This window comes from Metopolophium dirhodum, chromosome 6 (genome assembly GCF_019925205.1).
Source record: "Metopolophium dirhodum isolate CAU chromosome 6, ASM1992520v1, whole genome shotgun sequence".
Lineage (NCBI taxonomy): Eukaryota > Metazoa > Arthropoda > Insecta > Hemiptera > Aphididae > Metopolophium > Metopolophium dirhodum.
This window is the reverse complement of record NC_083565.1, coordinates 39,145,584-39,171,026: the sequence shown is the minus strand read 5'-3', so window position 1 is coordinate 39,171,026 and position 25,443 is coordinate 39,145,584. Positions and strand designations below refer to the sequence as shown.

At 29.6% G+C, this 25,443-nt stretch overlaps 1 protein-coding gene across 1 annotated transcript in view; it reads left to right on the top strand.

The window, feature by feature from the left end:
- The first annotated feature begins 11,092 nt into the window (after positions 1 to 11,092).
- The window catches only part of LOC132947011 (protein O-mannosyl-transferase Tmtc3-like), a 59,500-nt gene continuing 45,149 nt past the window's right edge, over positions 11,093 to 25,443 (top strand). The window contains 3 exon segments of the mRNA XM_061017176.1: positions 11,093 to 11,709; positions 19,355 to 19,561; positions 19,771 to 19,907. Of these exon segments, the coding sequence (XP_060873159.1) occupies positions 19,376 to 19,561; positions 19,771 to 19,907 (323 nt within the window). The 5' untranslated portion in view covers positions 11,093 to 11,709; positions 19,355 to 19,375.

The following is a 25,443-nucleotide window of genomic DNA, read 5'->3' as shown; positions in this document are numbered from 1 at the left end:
CGAGAGGTAAGAGTTGGGATGTTCAAAACTTGCCTTATGTTGGAATAATCATGATTTTAGTGATAAATGTTCATTTTGAAGGCAATAAAGTTAAGAAATTTATTTTGGACGCGTTCAAGTCGTAGCTGGTCTTTGACTAAATACGGTTGCCAGATCACAGATCCAAATTCAAGAAGAATTATGTATATTTTTAGATTTTTTTGTTACAGAATTAACTACTTACGTGATTATTTAACCTTATTGTTTAACCTATGTTTTCAACAGTAGCTATAAAAGTTGAAAATTTATGTTTTTAACTATAAAATCAATTTATTTTTTAAATTTGATACGTTTTGCAAAAATTTGAACTTTAAATGCTTGTACTTAAAAAAAATTGTAAAAATGTGTTTTTAATATTTTAAACTGCCAATTTTACAATATAATGATAGCCTATTGTATTAAAGTTTTACGCTTTTTGACGCAACAAATAAAATTTTATTGAAATGTTTAGAAAAAAAAACTAAAGATATTGAAATTTGAAAATGTCCGATAACAACCCAAAACGAGTAAAAATATTTTGAAAATTTTATCAAGTATAGGAAATGATATTTATATAATAAATAACAAGAAAACCTAAAACATATAGTAATCAAAAATGATAATTTCTATACTTAAAATATTAACGTATTAACGTACCTATTTATATTTATACAAATTGTATACGTTTATTTGTTTCGCGGGGTGCTTGAGCTGTAATGCTTGAGCATGGTATGAACACTTATTTTACAAATTGAAGAGGAGAAGTTTATCTAGGCCTGTTGTATATGAGGCGATTTTCCATATTTTATTTTCAATGTCTAATAAATATTTGAAACTTGTGATATTTTACTTTTCAAATTTGAATTACTGAGTTTCGTAATTAAAACGTTGAAAATTTACCTTCAAACAGGTACAGATTAACTTATCCTCTACAATATTGATAATGTAGGTATTTTCACTCTCAAACCGACCAATAACCCATATTGTAAAATTATAAATACAAAAATTAATTTTCATAGAATTTTTCCACACTATATTGATACCCCTCAAAGTTTATAAGTAGATATACTATATACAGTCCCAGCGAGTCATAAACTTACAACAAGAGAATCTTTTTAAGAGTCGGTTCATTGAACCTTATATACTAATAAATATAATTATTAACAATTAATAGCCATTACAGGAGGGGTCCAATCGACAAGACAGTGATAAATGTTATTAACCGATGATATAATACCATCTAGACCTATGATTTGTTACCATTAACATAGTAATTCGTAAGCCTTGGTTGATATGTCATTCGCTATCGGTACTTTCTGTGTGTAATCGATAATCATTGATAATCATCTACAACCGAAAAAGTTTAAAATAAAAATTTATTTTTTTTCCAAATTATTTCAATCAAATAATTTCAAGTAAAATATTTCAAATTCAAAACCCTACAATCAGCATTATTGTGTATATAATAAATACCTATATTTGTTTGACGTGCAATATAATGTTACACGCACGAAACTGCAACGGTTGAACTAAATGATAAAACGGAGATTAACTATTATACAGGTAAATAATAGAGATTATTAATAATGTTTCAAAATCAATAATATAATAGTTTGTAGATTACCAATTATTGTTATTAGATATTTCATTTCTACGAGACGTCTACTTGAAATAATGACAATCCGTTTAATATTATGTTTTGGGATTCATTATACTCGTACATGACTACTATACTCTCCAAGATACAAATGTGTTGGAAGTAGGTGACATTATGCTAACAACGAACAGTTTTTGGGACATCATTTTTTTTTCACATTTTTTGACGTTTTTGACGTTTAAATGCAGTTTTAATCTTTTCAGAACCTTTTTTATTTTTATATGTCATTTTTTACATTATTTCTAGTAATATTACGAAAAAAAAATAGTAATAATATGTATAAATTATGAACACATATGTCATATTGTACTAAACGCACTTAAGGTATATCTGTAAGTTGTTAAATTAAATGACTCGTAATTTTATCTTAAATCATCTCAATTTTGATAGGACATTTTTGCAAGGACCTTTAATATGGGTAATATGACTACTGACCATATTATCTATACAATGTATTTGCAATTTTAAACTAGTTTTTATTTAATAAAATATAACAACAATGAAAAGATACGCGTTAGCAATTTAATAAAACATTTAGTTTAGACTATACACAAATGTATATGTATATACAGATTACCGTTAATGTTGTTTAAAGTTAAGCTATAGAATCAATTTATTTAACTTTTGAACTGTTAACACACATTTCATAAAAACCTTTTGCAAAAGTTTTATCCTGCAGAATCGCAAAACCACAATGTATATAAAAAGTAAAATAAATACAAGAAAGCGAGTCATTATTTTAATTATATCATTTTTTTTCAGAAACTTTATTAAGTCGGTTGGTACCTATATACCTAACAAAACAAAATGTTTAATTTTTTTTTTTTGTTATTACTTTTAAAATAATTTTTATTTATTTATATTTTAATTGAAGCTTGAGGCCAGATTCCAATTAGACACAATATAATAACATCCCGAATTGTTATAGTTATGGGTTGTCTGATAATATTCGTTTTCTCCGTATAAGAATATTATACTTTATTAAACTGCAATTTTATTTTCATCTCGAAATAATAATTTGTTTTCAAACTAATAATAAACCAAATAATTTTCAAATAATATATTATTTGTCATCGCATTCAGTAACCTATTAAATAAAATTAATTTTATTCGTTATAAAGTTTGTCACGATTTTTGTTTATTTAATGGTTTATATTTTTTTTAATTTGTATAATATAATTACCTCACGTTTTCTTATAGGTTGGTACTTGGTGTACAGGTACCTACTGACTGCCGGGTGATTATTTATTTTAGTAAACACTCAATTATATATTTAAAGCGATCTGAGTGGAGTGGCACAAGGGTGCAGGGTACCCCACAAAATGTCGGTTCACTACTGAGAATAATCACGATACCTTTTTTTTATCATAAAAAAATAATAATAAAAAGCGTTCATCTTTTATTGTTGTAAAATGTTTGTTTGAATTCGTATTTTCAATATTCTAAGTAGCACACACACATTTTAAACCTATATAAGGCACCATCCATGCTAAATTTTCAAACGAAAACAACATAAAATCAAAGTATAATAATTATTAGTCCTCTAATAGGTATCGAACAAATCATCGCAGTTTCCCAAACACATTTCGACGAATAAATAAAATATAATATTTAAAAAAATTATAATTATTTTGACAAAAGAGTATAAGTACTACTATTATGACATAGGTGTTGAAAGTTAATTTTAGATTAAATAATGTATATTATACTATTATACCTAGATGTCTAAATATATTATTTTCTGTGTCAGTTTTATTATTTTTATAATAATTTATTGATCGAATAAAAGAATATTGTAATTTAATTCATTTTGCACTCATCATAATTACTCTAAGTATTGAATACATTTTGATAAGACGAATTTGAATATCTCAATGAAATGCACCATTGTTAACATAGTAAATAAAAATTGTTTCTCGTGAGTTTTTAGATATCTCCGACCATTCCTGCAGCAGAGCATTCCTTATATTCCCGCCCAGAAATGGCAAAACTATAAATATCATATTATAAGACGCACAAATATGTAATTATTTTTTTATAGGTAAAAGTTAGCTAAATTATATTATTGTCATCATATTGTAACAAATCATGAAATAATCAATTTTAGGAACAATTCAAAATATATAATAATATATACAATTGAGCTGCAGGAAATTATTAACATAAAATACAACTTTTGGCGATATCTTTATTTTCTTTCGTACTATATTATACTTAAACACATAAACTTACTAAATACATAATCGCAATATTGAAATATGATATTGTACGAAATTGAAAAAATGACTCTAAATAAATGATAATATCGCCTATTTTCACACGAGACCCTTCGTTGCACGCGTGTCTAACGATAATAGTCGTGCAATCAAAATGTCATCATTATAAATAATAATTATAACAAGTCACGCAAACATAATATTTTGTTCCTAACCTAATACAAAAAAATTCATAAAAAATTCCCACAATTTATTCATCTAACACAGAATCCAAGTCGGTTAGGTACTCACAATCACCGATCGATTTTTTTTTATTTAAGATATATAATCAACATACGTTTTATAATATTATTAATATAATATATTATTATGCTCATAATAACACTGATCGATTTATGGTCACCGGATTATTAAACTGTATAACGCGAGAACGTAATTTAATTATTCAAGTATTAATTATATTATTCACTATATGTGACCTGACGTTATCTTTTTCCTAGGACAGTACTCTCTTTCTTGATGCGTGTCCTTTAGTGTCCTTAACAATAGTACACGGAATCGTACTCTTTTGTTTTTTTAAATATTATACATGTTTATGATTTTTATAATTTGGTTATTAATTTATATTTTATGGTTTGACCTAAATCGTTCTAATTAGTTGGTAGCATGGTTAATAATTCAATTTGTTAGGTATCCGTTTTGTTTTATCAATGATAGTGATAATGATTCATATAATTCATAGAATAACATATTAATAAAGTTTTGTATTTATTTAAATTTTACACATGATATTTTTACCTTTAAAAATGTATTTATACTTTAGTTTAAGTTTTCTTTAAATTACTTAAATTTCAAAGAATTTTCATCATAAAGACTTATTGAGTTGACATTATAATTTCAAATGATGGATTTTTATAGTTGATAATAATAATAAAAAAAATAGAGTAATCTGATGAAAAACAAACAATTTTTATAGAAGGAGATGACAAATGGTCTATGGGCTATGACATGGGTACAACGGTTCGAATAGTGAATAGACAGACGAGGAGCCATGTTTTAATAATATGTACTTTTAAAAAAAATGTTTATACCTGGTCACCTGTATGAGTACGCATCAGACTTGATAATTTTTTCTGATCAATGACTTTCAGCTATACATATATATTATTGGCTTTTACAATATTATAAAAAGTTGTGAAGGCCAGTCCGGTCTGTATTTAGGTCTAAATCAAGTACCCGACAAAGATCCGACGAAATATAACCTACCCCCCGCCCCCCACTCGACCAAGCCATAAGTTTTTTATGCAATGTAGCAACGGGCAGGTCTTTTTTTTATGCGAATTATACGTGCTGGTCGGTATGACGAGATTTTAAAATTTGACTCGTAGCGGTTTCTTAAACACTCATGTGCGGCTATCATATTTATATTATTAATATTATCGTAAAGCCAGTACAACCATAGATAATATAAGAATGGATAGGACATAAGAACTTATCACATGAAACTTTAGTGATACTATTTTTAAGGTTATATGGGGCAAATATTGATATGATAATTGATAAATAATAATAAATATTTTAAATATTTAACAAAGTTTAGAGTAATTTTCCAGGCACAAGTGGCACAAGTGGCACAAGTGGCACAACAATCAAAATACAAACTGACAAATATCTAAAAATAACTGACCATCATGTTATCAATATTATTTAATAAAATAGTTTTGCCCATAACCTTAAAAAGCCCCATATCGTCTGTCTCTCTTTACGTTCTCTCTTCCCCCAAAAAGCACACGGCCCCATATGGAACTGGTATAGGCATGTCCTATCCATTCTTATATTTTATCTATGAGTACAACGTGGATTGAACATCATCGCGAGTATTATGAACACAGATATCTATAATACTGACTAGATAAGGTACTCGTATATAATATTTACATTGTTATCAAGTGAAGTTCAGCTGTGGACGGCCGCCATTTACTGGGGGGAGGGGCAAAATATTTCATTAGTTATACAAAATGTATTAGGAACAACACCGTTTTTAATGGTAAAATAAAATAGTAAATGTTAAATGATTAATATAAAATATTTTTTAAAAACAACAGGTTTAGAAATAATAAAATACAAAACAAGATAAATCATAATTTATCTTATTTTCCGTACATAAAATACCATACAATTGCCCTCCCCCCCCCCCCCCCCCCGACTTAAATTCTTCAATTTATGGTGCGAGTTCGTTATCTAGTTCTATATGGTTAGGTTATATATCTGTGATTATGAATTAACTAATTTATTTATGATATTAACTATTTTTTTGTGTTCTCCCGTTTATATTACTTGTCGATAATCAAACAAAATATATTTAGGTACGGTTTAAAGTATTGTATTATTTGTAACAAATATTGTTATCAAGTGATTTATCATATTATCTTAGTACACCTTCGTGCATACAATAAATTAATATTATAATATTACCGGCAAGACGATGCGCGATCGACCGAAAAACAGAGAATTTCCCGTCGAGAATTTGACGTCAAAGGTTTCCATTTTAATATTTTATTCCGCGGTTTTTTATTTTATTTTCCATACGAGTGGGTTCCGAATAAAATTAAGTGGTTCCGTTTCGGAAAACGAATCCGAGGGAAGAAATTAATTTTGTTTTGATGGGCATAACTGCTGGAGGTACAACTACCTGCCGCGTAGAAGGGGTGGCGTTTTAAAATCTGCCTCCGGGCGGCATAATGTTCTTTAACACGCGGAAATGGAACTGCACATAGGTATGTAGAATTATGCATAAACAGTGAGTCAGTCATAATACTTATATATTATCATATTATATTCGCACCGAGCACGCACAAGTGCACAATTAATGGACATCGGATAAATGCAGTATAGTGCAAAGCAATGTACATATATAAATAGTAAACGAAAAATGCCATAATGTGAGTACCTATTAACAATTATTACGGAACAGACATTGTGGTAAATTATACGCACTGTTTGTATATTATTATATTATGACGCATTTCATTTGTAGTTGAATGCTACAGCTGAAGTATACCATTAAGCAGGGCTTGAAACCATATGAGAGATCAAAAGTATTATATCAAAATCAAATATTGTATTTAATGATATTCGAAATCTATATTTCAAAAATGGAAAGAGATTTAAATCGATAATTTATATACCGAAATAATAACCGTTTTATATTTTTTACAGTATACAAATCGATTTTAAATAAATTTAAAAATTTAATTTAATTTAAAATTCATATTATTATGTAAGTAATAATAAATGCCAAACTAATATTTCGTTTTCTAAGATAGGCATGTTACAACAATGCTCAGTCACGCGAACGACGACAGGTTTCTATCGCAGTTAAAAATCAAAATTAAAACACTAAAAATGTAAAATCGATATATTTATGCAACCATATAAAAATCATATAATATTATATTATATATTTTTTTAAATTTAAATCAGAAAAAAAAACAAATATCAATGTGTGAAATTGAAATTAAAATCAAAATTTTTCCTGCCCTGGTATAAAGAATATAATATCACGCGAGATAATTCCTAACGATAACTTTTGTAAGCACCTGTATTTGACTATACTAGCTTATATTACAATAAATTAAATTAGGTACAATTTATACTTACTATAATAGTTAAACGATGATAACGAAACGTCAGAATTGGTCTGACAAGGTCAAAGAACACCTAAGAAAAAAATATAATATTATATTATATTATACAAGTACGTAAAAAGTTCAATATTATGTTTTATATAAATTCGTAATTAATAAAGTTTTACTTGAAATCTCAAAACCCGTGGAATAAAATGTTTAAATAATTATCTTTAAAGATTGTTTTGAGTACGTCTTATGATCAGGGAAAGGATTTACAATTTAAATCATAATATGCCTATATTAATACTTTAATTTGCATATTTTTATGAAGTATAAATAAGTATATTAAACATTATAACGGAGTTTAGCCTCAGCAAGTAGAACATTTATTTACTGATCAAAGTAGCGAAATTAAACATATTATTGTGATATTTCACATTTTTGTTTGGTACATTTTCTAATTTGTTAAGATTTCTTCTCGCTTAATATTCATTTATTATTAGTAAAAATAATTTTAAAACTATGCAGAACACGAAAATTATAAAAATTGATTGGAAATTATAGGTTAGTATAATAATATTATATACGAACTGTTTTTGATAATTTCTGAATTACAACTTTTGTTCAACAATCATTTTGTTTCAATCATTTCACATTCGTATCTCGAGTAATAAAATAATATGATAAAGCGCATACAATATTTTAACTCGACTTAATATTATTGTACTGAACACAATATTATTCTCGTCCGAAACTCAACCGCATAAAAAAATCGATTTTAATATAATAGGTACCACGAGATAAGTAAGTTGAAATCTAATGTACCTAATAGGTAATCAAAGCTGTGAATTCCTTTGTTCTCTCTTTGCCTCATTCAATAAGAAGATTATGGAACTAAGTTCGGTCAGTAATTATTTTACATGACTCCTAGTGGTACCTACACATAATAAACGTCTTATAAATTATATTATGAATGCGCGTTTTGCATTAAATTCTCTTCTTAGTTAACTTTATTTTTTAATAGTTTATAATTGTTATTATTTGACAATCGTGCTGCAGACTACTAGATTGTTTTGGGTATATTATTATTATTATTATTATTTTCTTTTTGTTTATGTATTGATACTCAATTGTTTTGGATCGTCGTTGTCAATAATATATTGTCTGTCGATAAATCCAAAATACCAATAAAAATGTTATGTATAGGTACCTAACCTATATTATACCTCCCATACCTCCCATAATAATTTTCATAGTTGACTCTTATAACAATAAAGGTAGGTACTTAAACCAATAGAATACCTAATACCCATGTAGGAATATATAATTAAATACAAATAACAACAGACGTAACCTTGACAAAAACGAATTATTTAAATATTATTTTTAAATTTTAAAACTATGATCTTGCTCGGTTTTATTTTTTAAATCGTACACTTTGTTTTTTTTACATAATAATATCATTGGGGTATCATCACACTTCATAGTGCATACTGTGTGAGTGCCTTCGTCTCTCAACCATGTCAATTTACCTGTATAACAGTTCACAGTTGTAGGTCTACCTACAGCATAAATGATCCTGAGCATGTCCTGATTTATGTATATTTTGAGACACAATTTAAGATAGAATATTATGTTGCATCTATATAATATCGAACAGTAGCGTTTCTACACCCTCCCCCCCTGCAGGTGGTTGACCTCCCCGCACCCGTTCATGAATCGAGTTAGCTATAATTAAAATTTAAAAATTTTGGTCGCACTCGACCGCACATGAACGTTTTCATTTTTTCACTCATCCACCATTTGGGTAGGTATACGCCGATAGCCAATGCCATCCCAACTCAACGTTTTCACAAACAAAATTTCAATGGTACAATTTTTTAATCCGTTCAGATTTTTTGTAATAAGTTATTAAACAGTATACGTACCTTATATATTGGGTGTATTGAAAGTAAGCTGAACGGTTTTTCTATATTATTATTTTTTAAAAATAATGCATTTTTATTCCTAAACGTTGTAAATTCCGATGTCCCTTCCTAATAACGGATACCATAATATATGCGGTTATTTACGATCGGCAGCATAATGGCTAATGGTAAATAATAATAGTAATAAGTCTCTGGTCGGACGTATTTTCGGATGACTGACATAATTTTAATACCTATAAGGTTTAATAATGTTATCTTAAATCATGTTCGCCTACAATGATGTAAATATTCATATGAACGAAAACCAACTGAACAGTTTTTTTATATTATTAGTTTTGAAAAATAATATACATTTTTATTCTTGTATATCAAATTCCGAGACCGTAATAATATTACGTGGTCGTCTGCGATCGGCAGCCTAATGGTAAATAATAATAATAATAATAATATGTCTCTGGTCGGAGGTATTTTCGAATGACGGACATAATATTTTTTCGCTGCGAGACAATACCTATTTATATTATTAAAATGTGTTAATAATAATATTATCTCAATATTACCTAACCTATATTATTTATATTGAAAGTAAACTGAACGGGTTTTCTATAATATTATTTTTAAAAATAATGCATTTTTATTCCTAAATATTGTAAATTCCGAGGCCATTAGCGGTTGCTAATGGTAAATAATAATAAAATGTCTCTGGTCGGACGTATTTTCGAATGACGGACATAATATTTTTTCGCCGCGAGACAATACCTATTTATATTATTAAAATGTGTTAATAATATTATCTCAAACCGTGTGCCTATACGACAATAACAATAATATAATATTATTATTACAATACCTACAGCCACCATCGCCGTTGTTATCATCATTTACAATGGTATAATTTATAAATCCGTTCAGATTTTTTTTCATATAAGTTATCAAACAGTATAACGTACCTACTACCTATATTATTTATATTGAAAGTGTAACCTGAACGGGTTTTCTATAATATTATTTTTTAAAAATAATGCATTTTTATTCCTAAATATTGTAAATTCCGAGGCCATTAGCGGTAGCTAATGGTAAATAATAATAATATGTCTCTGGTCGGACGTATTTTCGGATGACTGATAATATTTTTTCGCCGCGAGACAATACCTATTTATATTATTAAAATAATATCTCAAATCGTGTGCCTACGACAATAATAATACTATTATTATTACAATCATCGCCGTTGTTATCGTGTCGGTGGAAAATATTAAATTAATAATATTATATTAATAATAATAATATATTATTACGGTCGCGCCTCGGCAGGCGGGTGGCGAGCGGGTCGAGCGACGGCGAGACGCGGGCGGGGAGTGGGACGCGAGTGAAAACGGTACGCCGCCGCCGCGACGACGACGACGACGGGGTCGCGCGGCGTTCGGCGACCGTCGGCAACCGTCGGCGTGGGTCGTGCGGCGGCGGCGCGGTCGATGGGTTGCGGAAAAACAACGAAAACGAAACGAGAAAAAATACATTTATAATATAATATATATGTACACACCGTAAATACGACCGCCGCCGACAGCGCTCGTGAGGCGGGCGCCGCCGCCGCCGCCTTGCCAAAGCAACGACCAGCGAGGCAGCAGCGCGGGCAGCGGCGGCGGCGGCGATAGTCCTAGCACGAACCCCACCACATTCGGGTCGGGCACAATCATGCGTCCCGAGCCGGAGCGCGTCGTTACCGCGACCGCAGTCTCGTCCCCGTGATAACGCCGACGACATCGTTCCGACGACGGTGCAGCGCGCCCACACGACGCGATCACTTTGTTCCGTTTCGTCGTCCGGTCCGGCACGCGCTGTAACACGACAACAACAACAACAATATTAATAATTATTATTAAACCGGAACGACGATATTATGTCGTCGTCGTCACCGTGGACGGCGACAACTACGGCAACGGCCACGGACGACCGTAACGATTATTATCGTCGCCGCCGCCGCGTACGCGCGTAACGACAACCGCCGATGACGGAGCGACAATATTGTAACGATATCCGGCGGTAACCGACGACCGACAGGACGCGTCTCCTCGCCGCGGTAGTTTTTCTCGTCTCCGGTGAAAACGTGACAATTGGCCGCGACCCGATCGCCCGCGCGCGCGCGACGAGTGACGAGTGACGACGACGGCCGCGGACAACCGGACCCGTCGTCTCGGTGGACATGGTCTGGCGGAACGTTTGAACCGGTCGGCTGCGGACGAATAATATTGTTTACGGTGAGTGGTACAAATCGCATACCGAGCCCGTCCCCCACCCACCACGGTATAGTCCACCTTCTTCTTGTCGAAAAAATATTAGGTACCTAGGTAGGTAGGTAGGCGCAATAATATTGTGGTGTCGTTATACCGACCCAGGTAGGTGTAACCTAACCTAACCCGAGTGGATTCGTGACGATGTCGTTTTTATTTTATTCGTCGTAACGTTCGCACAGACATATTTTTAGACCTCTAAATATTAATGTTATAAAAACACGCGACACAACATTTGAGAAAATAAATAAATAACGTTTAGCCATAATATTATAATTATAATTACGGGCCGATATTTTGGTCCAGTCGAAATTGTCATGTTGCGCGGGATAGGTATTACCCATAATAATATTATGGTCGCACGCGCAAATTTTGGGCCCTAGGAAGTCGGTAGGCAGGAAACTATTGACCTCAGCTACGATAGGAGGATATCCGGAGCATCCCTGTTTCCCGACACTAATGAGTTTGGCCGATACGAGTACCGAGTTAGCCAGGTCGGTTCCACGACAGAAGTTGTTGTCACCGTCTTGGTTCTAACCGTTCCAATACCGGCGGTATGTTACCGTGAAACATTAAACCCTCGTTACCAGGTCGAATATTATGCCAATTTGTTATTAAAATTCCAATAAATTTGCCGTTCGTGGGTAGTGCGTAGTCAGTCTCCGCGACCAATCGAGCTAACCGTAATTTTAATACTGAAAAATGAGTGAAATCTGTCTGGTGGGTACCTATTGAAAAAAAATTGCACCCTTGACGGAATTATACTTAAATCGTGTCGGGTAGGCACCTAATTTAAGAACGATTTGCAGATTCGATTTCGCGCACTTTTACAATAATTATATCGTATCGTTGAAATAATACTGTTTTGGTATTTTCCTAGAAGTGCCTGCACATAGTTGTTTTAAATTTTAATAAATTTGATTTGAATTTACCGCGACGCGTTTCGTCTAGTCCTACCTGAAACGCGATCATTAGACTTAAATTCTCAGACTTATTAATTAGTAGGTACGCAGGTACTTCATGACTGTACTTTATTAGCCATTGTCGGCGTGCACAACTCTGTAATACCTATTATAATTAATTCAATAATAATTATAATATTTACTTAATATTTGTAAAAAAAAAATGCGAATTCGGATGGTCTGGCGACAGTTTTCGAAAATAGTCATTTTTCCTAAGTCTCTTTCCCGTCATCGTTCGTCAAATGAGAGAGTTCAGTGATAATTTCTGGATAAAAGTCGATGACAAATACTATTCTTATACACGGCGTATGTAAACTACTATAATATTAGAAAGGTCAAATTAGTGTATAGTGAAAAATTAACTATTTTTATTCCTATCACGAATGTCTGCGTAACTCGGCTAAAAAAATAATAAATATTACTTCGTCTATTAAAAATTATTAAAAAAAAAATTGGTCAATAGGTATACATTTAACTTTTAGGATAAGGAATATAAATAATAAATTGTACAGTTTTATTGTTTTGCTCTAAGTATAGTCGATCGGCTGTATAATATCGACTGTATCCATTATCGGTGTGGACAACTCTGTAATATTATAATTAATTCAAAATTTGAAGAAAAAAATGCGAATTCGGATGGTCTGGCGACAGTTTTCGAAAATAGTCATTTTTTCTTAGTCTCTTCCCCGTCATCGTTCGTCAAATGAGAGGGTTTAGTGATAATTTCTGGTTAAAATTCGATGACAAATACTATTCTTATACACGGCGTATGTAAACTACTATAATATTAGAAAGGTCAAATTAGTGTATAGTGAAAAATTAACTATTTTTATTCCTATCACGAATGTCTGCGCATTTCGGCTAAAAAAATAATAAATATTACTTCGTCTATTAAAAATTATTTAAAAAAAAATTGGTCAATAGGTACATTTAACTCTTAGTATAAGGAATATAAATAACAAATTATACAGTTTTAATGTTTTGCTCTAAGTATAGTCGATGGGCTGTATAATAACGACTATATCCATTATCGGTGTGGACAACTCTGTAACATTATAATTAATTCAAAATTTGAAGAAAAAAAATGATGACTCGGATGGTCTGACGATAGTTCTCGAAAATGGTCGTTTTTTCCTAGTCTCTACCCCGTCATCGTTCGTCAAATGAGAGAGTTTAGTGATAATTTCTGGTTAAAATTCGATGACAAATACTATTCTTATACACGGCGTATGTAAACTACTATAATATTAGAAAGGTCAAATTAGTGTATAGTGAAAAATTAACTATTTTTTTTCCTATCACGAATGTCTGCGTAACTCGGCTAAAAAAATAATAAATATTACTTCGTCTATTAAAAATTATTTTAAAAAAAATTGGTCAATAGGTACATTTAACTCTTAGGATAAGGAATATAAATAACAAATTGTACAGTTTTATTGTTTTGCTCTAAGTATAGTCGATCGGCTATATAATATCGACTATATCCATTATCGGTGTGGACAACTCTGTAATATTATAATTAAATCAAAATTTGAAGAAAAAAAATGATGACTCGGATGGTCTGGCGACAGTTTTCGAAAATAGTCATTTTTTCTTAGTCTCTTCCCCGTCATCGTTCGTCAAATGAGAGAGTTTAGTGATAATTTCTGGTTAAAATTCGATGACAAATACTATTCTTATACACGGCGTATGTAAACTACTATAATATTAGGAAGGTCAAATTAGTGTATAGTGAAAAATTAACTATTTTTTTTCCTATCACGAATGTCTGCGCATTTCGGCTAAAAAAATAATAAATATTACTTCGTCTATTAAAAATTATTAAAAAAAAAATTGGTCAATAGGTATACATTTAACTCTTAGGATAAGGAATATAAATAATAAATTGTACAATTTTATTGTTTTGCACTAAGTATTTAATAGTGGATTGACTGTTTAATATCGACTATATCCACAATCGACGTGGACAACTCTGTAATATTATAATAAATTCAATAATATACATAATATTTACCTACTTAATATTTGAAAAAAAAAATGGTAACTCGGATGGTCTGGAGATAGTTCTCGAAAATAGTCGTTTTTTTCTCGTCTCTTCCCCGTCATTGTTCGCCAAATGAGAGAGTTCGATGATGTATTTACTCAGCATCTGCAGCTGGAAGCGTTGAATTCGCAGTTCAGCCAATTCTCATGATTTCACAATAAATTTGAGATCGAAACCAATTAAAATATGCAACAATGTGTAGGTAGCTACATTTATTTTTTCTCCTCTCCAAATATTGACGCACAATATTTTCTGATTAAAATTCTATGAAAAATACTATTTTTATACACTTACCTATGTAAACTACAATAATATTAGGAAGGTAGGTCAAATTAGTGTCTAGTGAAAAATTAACCCATTTTTTTCCTTACCATGCATGTCTGCGTAACTCGACTAAACAAATAATAAATATTGCTTCGTCTTTAAAAACCAATTAAAAAAAAAAATTGTTCCATACATTTACCTAGTTCTTAGGATAAGGAATATAAATAATAAATTGTACAATTTTATTGTTTTGCACTATAAGTATATAGTCGATTGATTGTATAATATCGACTATATCCATAATCAGTGAGGACAACTCTGTCATATTATAATCAGTTCAGTAATAAGTATAATATTTACTTAATATATAAAAAAAAAATCAAGAAAGTAAAATGCGAACTTAGGTCTGGCGATAGTTCTCGAAAATAGTTGTTTTTTCCTCGTCTCTTCCCCGCTATTGTTCGCCGAATGAGAGTTCAACGATGTATTTACAGAGGAAGTGTTGAATCCGCAACTAAGCCAATTCTCATAGTTTCACAGTAAATTTGAGATCGAACCAATTAAAATAAGAAGAACAATTCTCCCCCACAAATATTGATTCCTGATTGAAATTCGATAAACAATACTCTGAAAATACTTGGAAAATACCAATCTTGGGTATAGGCAAGTATCGAGGCAAGTATGTACTAATATAACAGATCAAATCAGTTCACAGTGAATAAATCATTTTTCTATGTAATGCGAGATATAATGCTTGTCTGCGTAACACGAGGTAACACGACTATGAAAATAAATAAAAAATATTGTCATTTAAAAAATATTTAAAAAAAAATTGTTCTGAACATTTAGCTCTTGTAGAATAAGGAATAGAAATAAGAAATTGTACCTACAATTGTTTTGCACCAAGTATAGTTGATTGATCTATTTCTATCGAGATATTTTCTATTCAATAATAATTAATAGCTTCAGTTATAATATAATATCATTTGTATCACACGTGGCACCAATACGTTTTATCGTATAAACTACCCATTGTATAGTTTTGTGCACAATTTTACTTTTTCAAAGCGTCGACTTTATTGACTTTTTTTACTTTGCTGCATTGTTAAAGTTGAAAATTTGGTTGCTCTGCTGTAAAAATAAAATAAATAAAACCCGTATACTCCGAATCTGATTTATTAACAAAAATTGATTTTCTAAAATTAAATTGTGTGTTAAAAATAACTTCATTAACTACGCCTTTATATGATATTATATTCAGTCTGTAATTTTTTACGGTGCGATATGAATAGTCTGCTGGGCAAAATAAATTTGATTTGGAAAAATACAAAACAAATAAAAAATTCACCAAGTCTATTAATTTTTGTTTTGAATTTACGACTAAATTAAAAATTAATTTTGGACCTTTTTGACATAATTTTCAGTCATTGTTGGTTATATTTTTATTTTAGCCTTTATTACATTTTTATATAAAAAAAATAATAAAAATACCACCGTCTATTTTACTTGTTAACATTTAGGTTGGAACCTAATTAAAATTTGATTAAAATATAATTCTGTTGGTTACCTTCAATATCATAATGAAAATACATTTTTATTCATAATGTTACATAGTGAAATTACAAACATATTATAATTTAATATCAATCTCAATAGTAGCCAGAATTATTTACCTATAGCTAGTAAGTATGTATATCCTAATATTGTGATTTTAAAACAAATTGTTGGCAATTTTTTTTTTAAAGTAGGTAGAGGTAGATATAGTATCGAAATTGTTTAAACTATTAAAAACAGGTATTGTATGAAAATGAAATATATAAAGCTATATTTAATCGACTTTAGTTTTACCTGGGTACATTATTTATAATGATTATAGGAATCGATTTTTCATTAATTATTACGCTTCAGTAGTTTGATACTTTTATGGTAAAAATACCTTGTCCATTAGGTAATTTGTAGTGTTTTATACATGGATATACATCTGGCTTTATAGTAGTTGGTACCTGTACATTTATTCATGTAATCGATTTACTAATTATGTTATGTACTTATGCAGATACCTGATATTTAGTTATATATACTTAAGGGGCCCGGTGCCAGTTTTCCATATTTTCCGAAATTCTATAACATATTTTACATAATATTTCATATTTTAGTTGTCTACTTAATTACAATACTTTTCGGTTTGGTGCGTTGTATTTTATCGAAAAAAATGACTTCACAAGAAATAAATTCTCAAGCCTTGTAGAGTTGTCGGATTTTGATAACAATTTTTTTATCTGAATGAACAAGACTTCCCACGGGCTAAATTGAACTTTTTATTTTATTACATATCATATGGTACCTACAATACAATTTGTGAAAAAAAGCTTAAAATTGTATTACTTATTTTTAATGACATATTATATTACGAGTCATATTATATACAATTTGACATTTTTTAGAAAACGGAGTTCAACGCTGTCCGTAAAATATTACCCTCCGTCATCGGTCAAAAAAAAATTTAAAAATTAGAAAATTTGGTCGATTCTACAGAACAGGTTCTTATTATTTTCGTAGACCGTATTTTTGCGGACAAAATTACATTGGCAACGGGCGCCTTAATACATTTTGTTTTCCAAACACTCGTTTTTATTTCGAAATTAAATCTTATTAAATTATAATATTTAGTTATTGTTATTAGCTTTGTATACGATATAGTTTGCAGGGGGAACCGTCTAAATTTTTAGTCGACGTCTTCAAACAGCATTCTGAACAACTTGGTCTAACAAAGCTGCATAGTGTATATATAAGTGTATATAGTCTACTTACACGTATATATTGATGCTGAAAGACATGCTATAGTTGTATAATTAACATTCGTAACACGTCGTGTTTTACAAACGAACCAAATTGTATTTATTTATTTATATTCGTCCGGTGAAATGTTTATTTGATTTCGTTCTAATTTTATATAATTTTCTGTGTACAATCTTTATAGCACGGGTATATCATAATTCGCATAATGATCAAAACTAAAATCAAAATAATTGCAATACTATTCTCGACCACGAGGATGGTCGACCTACCTACGGAAATATAAACGAATTGGGATATAGTGTATATTATACTATGCATTTATATATATTATATTACCATTTTCCCATTGAAAAATTAAGGTCGAGTTCAAAATTATTCAATTAGGTATTACATTTGCCTACAAAGTGTATGAACATATTTTATAAGCCCAATAAGACGTAATACTAATAGGTAACTCCCGTACAATTTATTTGTACATCATATTTTATGCTATTTTTGTACGACCAACTGGCCTACAGTATTATTATAGGATATAATACCTAAAACGAATAATTTAGTAGTGAAAAAAAGTAGTAAAAGAGAGAAACTTTAAGTTAAAAATATGCAAACATTTACGAAAGTTTTCTTTTGTTCGGTACTCGTAGAAAATAACTAGAAAAAAAAAATCACTATCTAAACAATTCTACGCACCAGGTTTGGTAATAAGTACTTGAAATTGGTTTTTTTTCTTAATTTAATATGTTAACATTGACCGATTTGTACTCGAAACGTTTATGCGATAAAAAAAATCAATTCGTATTTTGTAGGTATATATATGTCGTTTTTAAAGTACCTAAACATAACTAATAATGTTTGCTAAAAAACACCACCTACATATTATGCGTATTCAATAACAGAGGGCTTATGTACTTTGTTGAAAAAATTATATAGTCGTGTTAAAAGAGCGCAAAACGTTTTTAAATACGAACAACCGATGGACATTTATCTCCTATCAACGATTAACCCTTTATAGATAGGAAAGTGATATTATTAGACGAAATTTATATTCAACTGGGGAATATAATATAATAGGTAGAAATGCGTTTTTTTTACATACAAACCATGAGGGGTACTGCAGGTGACAGGGCGGTATACCAGCTAAATATTGAAAAAAAACCGAAACCTCCAATCAAATTTAATTTTTATTACGCTATTAGTTGGTTTTTTCTTTTTTGTAGGTTAGTACCTACTTTGTGGGTCAGTATCGTTATCAATTTAAACAGGTATGTTTTTTTCGGAAATAAAACAAAACGTGCCGAATATCAGCTGTACAATTAAAAAAAAAAAAATTCAATAAAAAGTATAGGTCTGTTATACCTTCTATAGGTAAACCGAAATGAAAAATATATAAACCATAATATAGTTACCATATATTACCTATATACCTATAATTTGCTTATAGCTGCGTGTGTTGGCCCGTAACTTTATGTAGGTACATAATAACTCATAAAACCCACAAAACGTCGTAATTTTTTATTTGAACATTTATGTCGTACGTTTGCAGATCACTAAGTGAAGCAGCACGATGGCGTCATCGGTGGCCGTATCGTCAATAATATTTTTTACATGCTTGGCATGCTACTACAACAGTCTCTACTGCGACTTCGTCTTCGATGACATCAGTGCTATAAAAGACAACAGAGATCTAAAACCTCAAACTCCTGTATGGAACATATTTTACAACGATTTTTGGGGCACGCCGATGCACAAGGTAAATAAATTAATGCAAACACGATGTAAATATTATAAATATCTATATACAAGCATATTTTGTTTGTATTCTTATAGTTGATATGATATTATTTTATTATTTCATTGATTATTTTGATTTATAAGAACACTAAATGCGGTTGGTAGGTAAAAAATTTCGTTAATTTTATTTCACGCGTGCCTGTTCAACGTTTTCGTTTTCTTTTTCAGGAACAAAGTCACAAGTCGTATCGTCCTTTGACGGTTTTAACGTTCAGATGGAATTACATGATCCATCAGTTGGAACCTATGGGATATCATCTTGTGAACATATTACTTCACGCCATAACAAGTGTTCTCTACTATAGGTGAGTCTTATCCGTGCATTAAATAAAAACACATATTGTTTTGTTGTACCTAGCCAAAATTGAGAAAAAAATTAGATTGTGAAAAAACATTACTTGCGAAATCAAAGAAAAAGATTGTAATTTATCCACTTTTGTGGCGCAAATCTCATTAACTATATTACAACTTTGTATTCACACACGTGAATCTGAGAGCTGTGTCTAGCTGTGTAGATTACAAAATGCGTAGAATTTGACCCCGTACAAAATACTCCTCCCATGATAAAATTATTAATCCCAGCAACAGTATCCGAAAAGCAAAACTTTGCCAAAACTTTGCACCTCCTAAAACCACTGTGGGCCCTAGAACTTTGAACGACTCTATACCTCAGAATTCCTTATAATTTACATTAATTATCCTTTTACACATTAATAATTAGCAGCGCATATATTTATTTTTTATAAAACTCATGTAGGTAGGTAGGTACCTATCTTTATATTGTACTATAGGATAATAACCGCACGAGAGCTTTAAATTAAATATACGCGTTAAATTTGTTTAAAAATGTTTTCTGACAAAAGGATGATGTCGTACAAATATATTATATAATAAATGGATTACAATTATTTTTCAACTATGTCATAACTAAACTAACAAATCTCTAATCTACTAAATTAAATCAAAAATATTTTATTTTTAGGTGTGAAAGTAATTATTATTTTGTATTTTAATAGTATAGCTATATTACCTACACTTTTATACTTGATATAATAATCATAAATGGGGGACGGAGTAGCCGACCCGAGTTCGATACCTCGGCCGCAGGCGGCATTTTTCTTCGGGCAAGTCACGGTGTCCGGAGAACAAGTGCCGCCATCCCCCACCCGGAGCACGGCCAAAACCTACGGGTGCCCCATTAGAAATTCTGCCAAAACACAACACACACGTGTACCAACCTACCCAATTTAAAAACCTACAGTGCCTTCCCCCACACTCAATGGCCTATGTTGCCGCGGGTTACCCAATAAAAAAAAAAAAAATAATCATAATGTGTTTATATAATATAGAAATAAATGTCTATTTTAGTGCTTTTCTAGAGCAAGAAAGTTAGCCGTTTAATTTATTTTAACATTGTGTAGATCATAGGTATAAATTAAACTAAATAACTATTTAAATTATTTTTAATTTACAGTGATTGAAATGCATAATATATTTGATTTTGGAGCTTTTAGTTACCTAAATGTAGGTTAGATCATGTAGGTACGTAATTATACGTATCTCTTTAGTAAAAATTACCATATTTAGCATAATATTCTGCATCAAAGTACTATAATATCGTCACCACTCATTGGTGCTTCGAAAAAAACCTCTCAAAAATAAGAACCTACATGTTAAATAAAACATATTTATCAACTTTTAATAGTTCTGACTAGGTACAATGTAATTTGTAATTTATAATAGTTACTCATAATTCATAAAAAGTAGTTAGTGTAAAATTGTGGAAATAACTCAAACAATAAAGTATAACAAAAAATGAAAAAAATTAATAAATGTAGGAAAACATTTATTCACTCAACATATTTTATACTGAAGAAAAAATACAAATTTTTAAAAACAGATAAAAATAAAAATGTTCACATTTATTACTGAGATAAATGTATTTGTATTTTGGGTTCCCTATATTATATTTAACAGTATAATATCAACATGGGTAAATGGTAATACAAGTACACAGCTTTAAGCCCTGCTTTAAGTATAAGTATGTAAGTTAAAAATACCATAACTATAAAATATCAAGGGATTTATTTGATAAAAAATTAATATGAGATATTATACAATTTTCATAATTTTCAACTATTTGAAATTGTTCACAACAAAAAAAATTGTCATGAAAATGTACGTTACTAGAGGAGGCTATTACATTTGTTTGTCGTGAAGATTTAATAATATTCTCTCGACTGCTCTGCAGATGTGAAGAGAAAGCTTAATAAGTTTATTATACTTAATACATCATCACACCATATTTTTGTATTTCAAATGATTTTATTATTTATGAGTATTTAAGTACTTTTAGTATACCTACTAATGTTTAATCAAATTTTTTTCTTTAGGTTTAAACATTTAAAACGTAGTCATTCAAAGTTTTTAAATATTTCACCGTGCCTTATTATATTATTATATTTTTTTGTATTATGTATGCATAATAAATCTTTTATATTTAATGCAAAATTATTTATTACTAACAACTTATATTAATATAAAATTAAATAAAGTTATTTAATTATTAAGCTTAGAGTAGGGTCATATCCTATCATTATTACTTCATGCATCTTTCCGTCTATACTAACGGATCTTAATATTAAATTATTTATAGGTATAGCTACCCGACTGAAAGTTTATGAATATAAAAGAAAAATAATCAACAAATTTCTCAAATTTACTCAAAACTAAATACTATTATGAATATAATAATTTGATAATTTATTATCAAGTAAAACAATATTACGATAGACAATTTATTTAAAATGTGTTCATTTTCTATAATGAGCTCAATTTGCGTTAAATCGAAACAATATAATTTGTATTTGATAAAATTTTTTATCAAAATAAATAAAATAATGTAATCCGATTGAACAACCGATCGCACTGTGATTATATTACATGTATATATACTATACATAATACTTTTGAATACCTAATATATTATTTATAAAGTTTTAAGTTTTGTTATTTGTATAATTACGTAAAAGTCACATCATCGCAAACTTCGTGAATTGTGTTACGGTGATGGTAGTTATAATAATTAATTTACAGTTGAAATATAAATATATTTTGTTTGATGTACCTTAGGGCGGTCTCTGGTATAGACGAAGGAAAAAAAGATTGCTAAATGTTCAAGTTACCCCCCTTAAATCGGTTCCACTATTTAAAATAAGCATAAGAAAACATTTTTAGACAAATTGATCAACTTTAACCCGTGCCACAAAAGCTCTAGAGTTTTAATAATAAAAAAATGTTCGAAATCTTTAATTTTTTAATATAAATAATCATAAATTTTAAAATAATGATTTTATAAAAACATTGTAAAGACTTTAATTACACATTATTATTATTACAGAAGTTTTATGCTCATACATTTTTTTCAAATATTTAATTTTTAAAAATAAACATTTGTAACTTTTTTAGCGCGGCAATAAATTAAATGTTTTCTTTATTATATAATGTGATTTAAATGAAAATAAACTTATGTAGGTATTGTACCTATATACGTTTAACCATCGATTTAAATCGAATCCCATAAAACAATCAGTACCTGTTATATTTTAAAATAGTATGCACTTTCTCTCATTACTTAGGAGGTATTCAGACGCATATATTATTATTAATTAACACGTAAAACATCGATCTTAATAATTGCATTTAAATGAACCCATCACCTCGAGAATGGTTATGAATAATTAATATTATGTATAAAACGCGTATGCCATCAACAATATCAATTATATAGCTAATTAAATATATTATATAGCAGGTACCCTGCGCATTGAGAATCGGTGGGAACGAAAGATCTATTTCAGTTTACTACGAGGCGGCGGCTTATACCGCGGTAACAAATTTCTTAGCCGGAATCCCATGTTTAATCAAGACAACACGCAACGACTTAATCCAGACGGATTTCCGACAGCTCCCATTTATCGTATTAATTTTAACAATTTTTCATACCCAAATTAAAACTGTTTTTCATCGTTCACCGTGCAGGACGCGGGAAACGATTCCCTGCGCAGTGTTCGTTCACGAAAATTGTTATTAGACTTTGTTCGTTTTGCTAACGATTTTAACAATAATCCATTACTAGTAATGGAAGAAGAATGTTTATGAAGCCAACATTCGGTCTGACCATACAACAATAATTCGAATAATATATATATATATATAATCATATAGTCTTTGTGCGCACTTTATATTTGGAACGCAAACCATTAAAGCCTATTAAGAAACTGTTTACCAAGGTTTATAGCCGTTTGTAGACTTGTTCCCTGTCATCCACACGCTTTATCGTTTTGACAAATTTCTTTACACTCGGTAGTTTCCTTAATGTTTACTTCACTTTTATTTTCCGCTTCTTATCATTCATATAAATTAAACATGTAAGCAATTTCTTATAGAAACGCGTTTGCCTTTATTTCTTAATATCCGTACGAGATACAAAAATGATTTATGAACTTATTGTGAATACTTTTAATTTTTAAATTAAATCGCTGAACCAAAATTAAACCGTTACTTAGGTACATTAAAGTCTTATATTTTATAAAAGTAGTTTTTATAGGGTCTATTTTATTAGAAAGGAATAATATTTCTCGTTAATGATTTTAAATAATCGGTTAATTATAATAATAGAAGGAAAGACAACTAGAAAAATGTGTTGTAATATGTGGCTACTTTACTGACAAAATATGGCAAACACGATCAAGTTATTAAACATTTATGGGTTATAAATTAAAAGTTTTTTTTAAATATTTGAACGATCACACCATTACGTCTAATCTGGTAATAATTTTTACATAATATAATATCTTGCCCAAAATGTATGTTCTTTTTTATCTCGTTAAAACGTGCGAAATCGTATTTTGAAAAAGGTGAGTAATATGCGCAAATATGCTCGCAATCGTGTCTTTACCGATATATACTTACTAACAAATGTTGAAATAATAACGATTTATTTTTCTCTGAAAAAAATATACATAGTAATACTATTTTTTACATAACTAGGATCGAGATTAGAATAGATCTCTTTTTATCTACAGTTATAAAAAATTTTAGATTCTGAGCGTTTGAAATTTTTCGTATAAAAGTGGATAATTATTTAATATGTATAATGCATACAGGGGGATTTTCTATGCATATTTCCCTTTAAATAATTGAATATTACATTTACTTAAATTATGATTTTTAGAAGTTTTAAGTAAGTATACCTAAAAAACGTATTTTAAAATGACTGTTATTCCTTTATATTACTTAAAGAGTGGCGGTGCCCTGTGTTGATACAAACTTCTATTATTCAAATGAAAACCACCGTTTTTTACTGCAAATTATTTAGCGGGTGATTTGCTTGAAAATGTTTATGCATAATATAAATAAAAATTCTAATGAGTATTGTTTATGAGTTTTTAAAATGTTTGTACTAAGGATAATAATCCTTAAAAATGGTTTTATAAAAATAAATAATAATAATTTATAAGTAATATTAGATGAAGTATTTATTTTACTTGGATCATTTTTTCAAAATATTTATATATTACATACATTTTAAAATCATCTAAGCCATCATATTATCTACTTAACCCATTGCCATAGACATATATAATCTTTACACAATGCTATATATAACTCAAAAACTACTAAAAAAAAAATATCCGCTCAGTAATTAAAAATGGAAATGGGGGTTTCTATTTTAAAAACGGGAGTTTGTATTGTTACACAATCATCGTGGTACGAAAAATCTCAAGGATTCGAAAATACGGTCTTCAAGTAATATATTATATTAGACAGTTCCAAAAA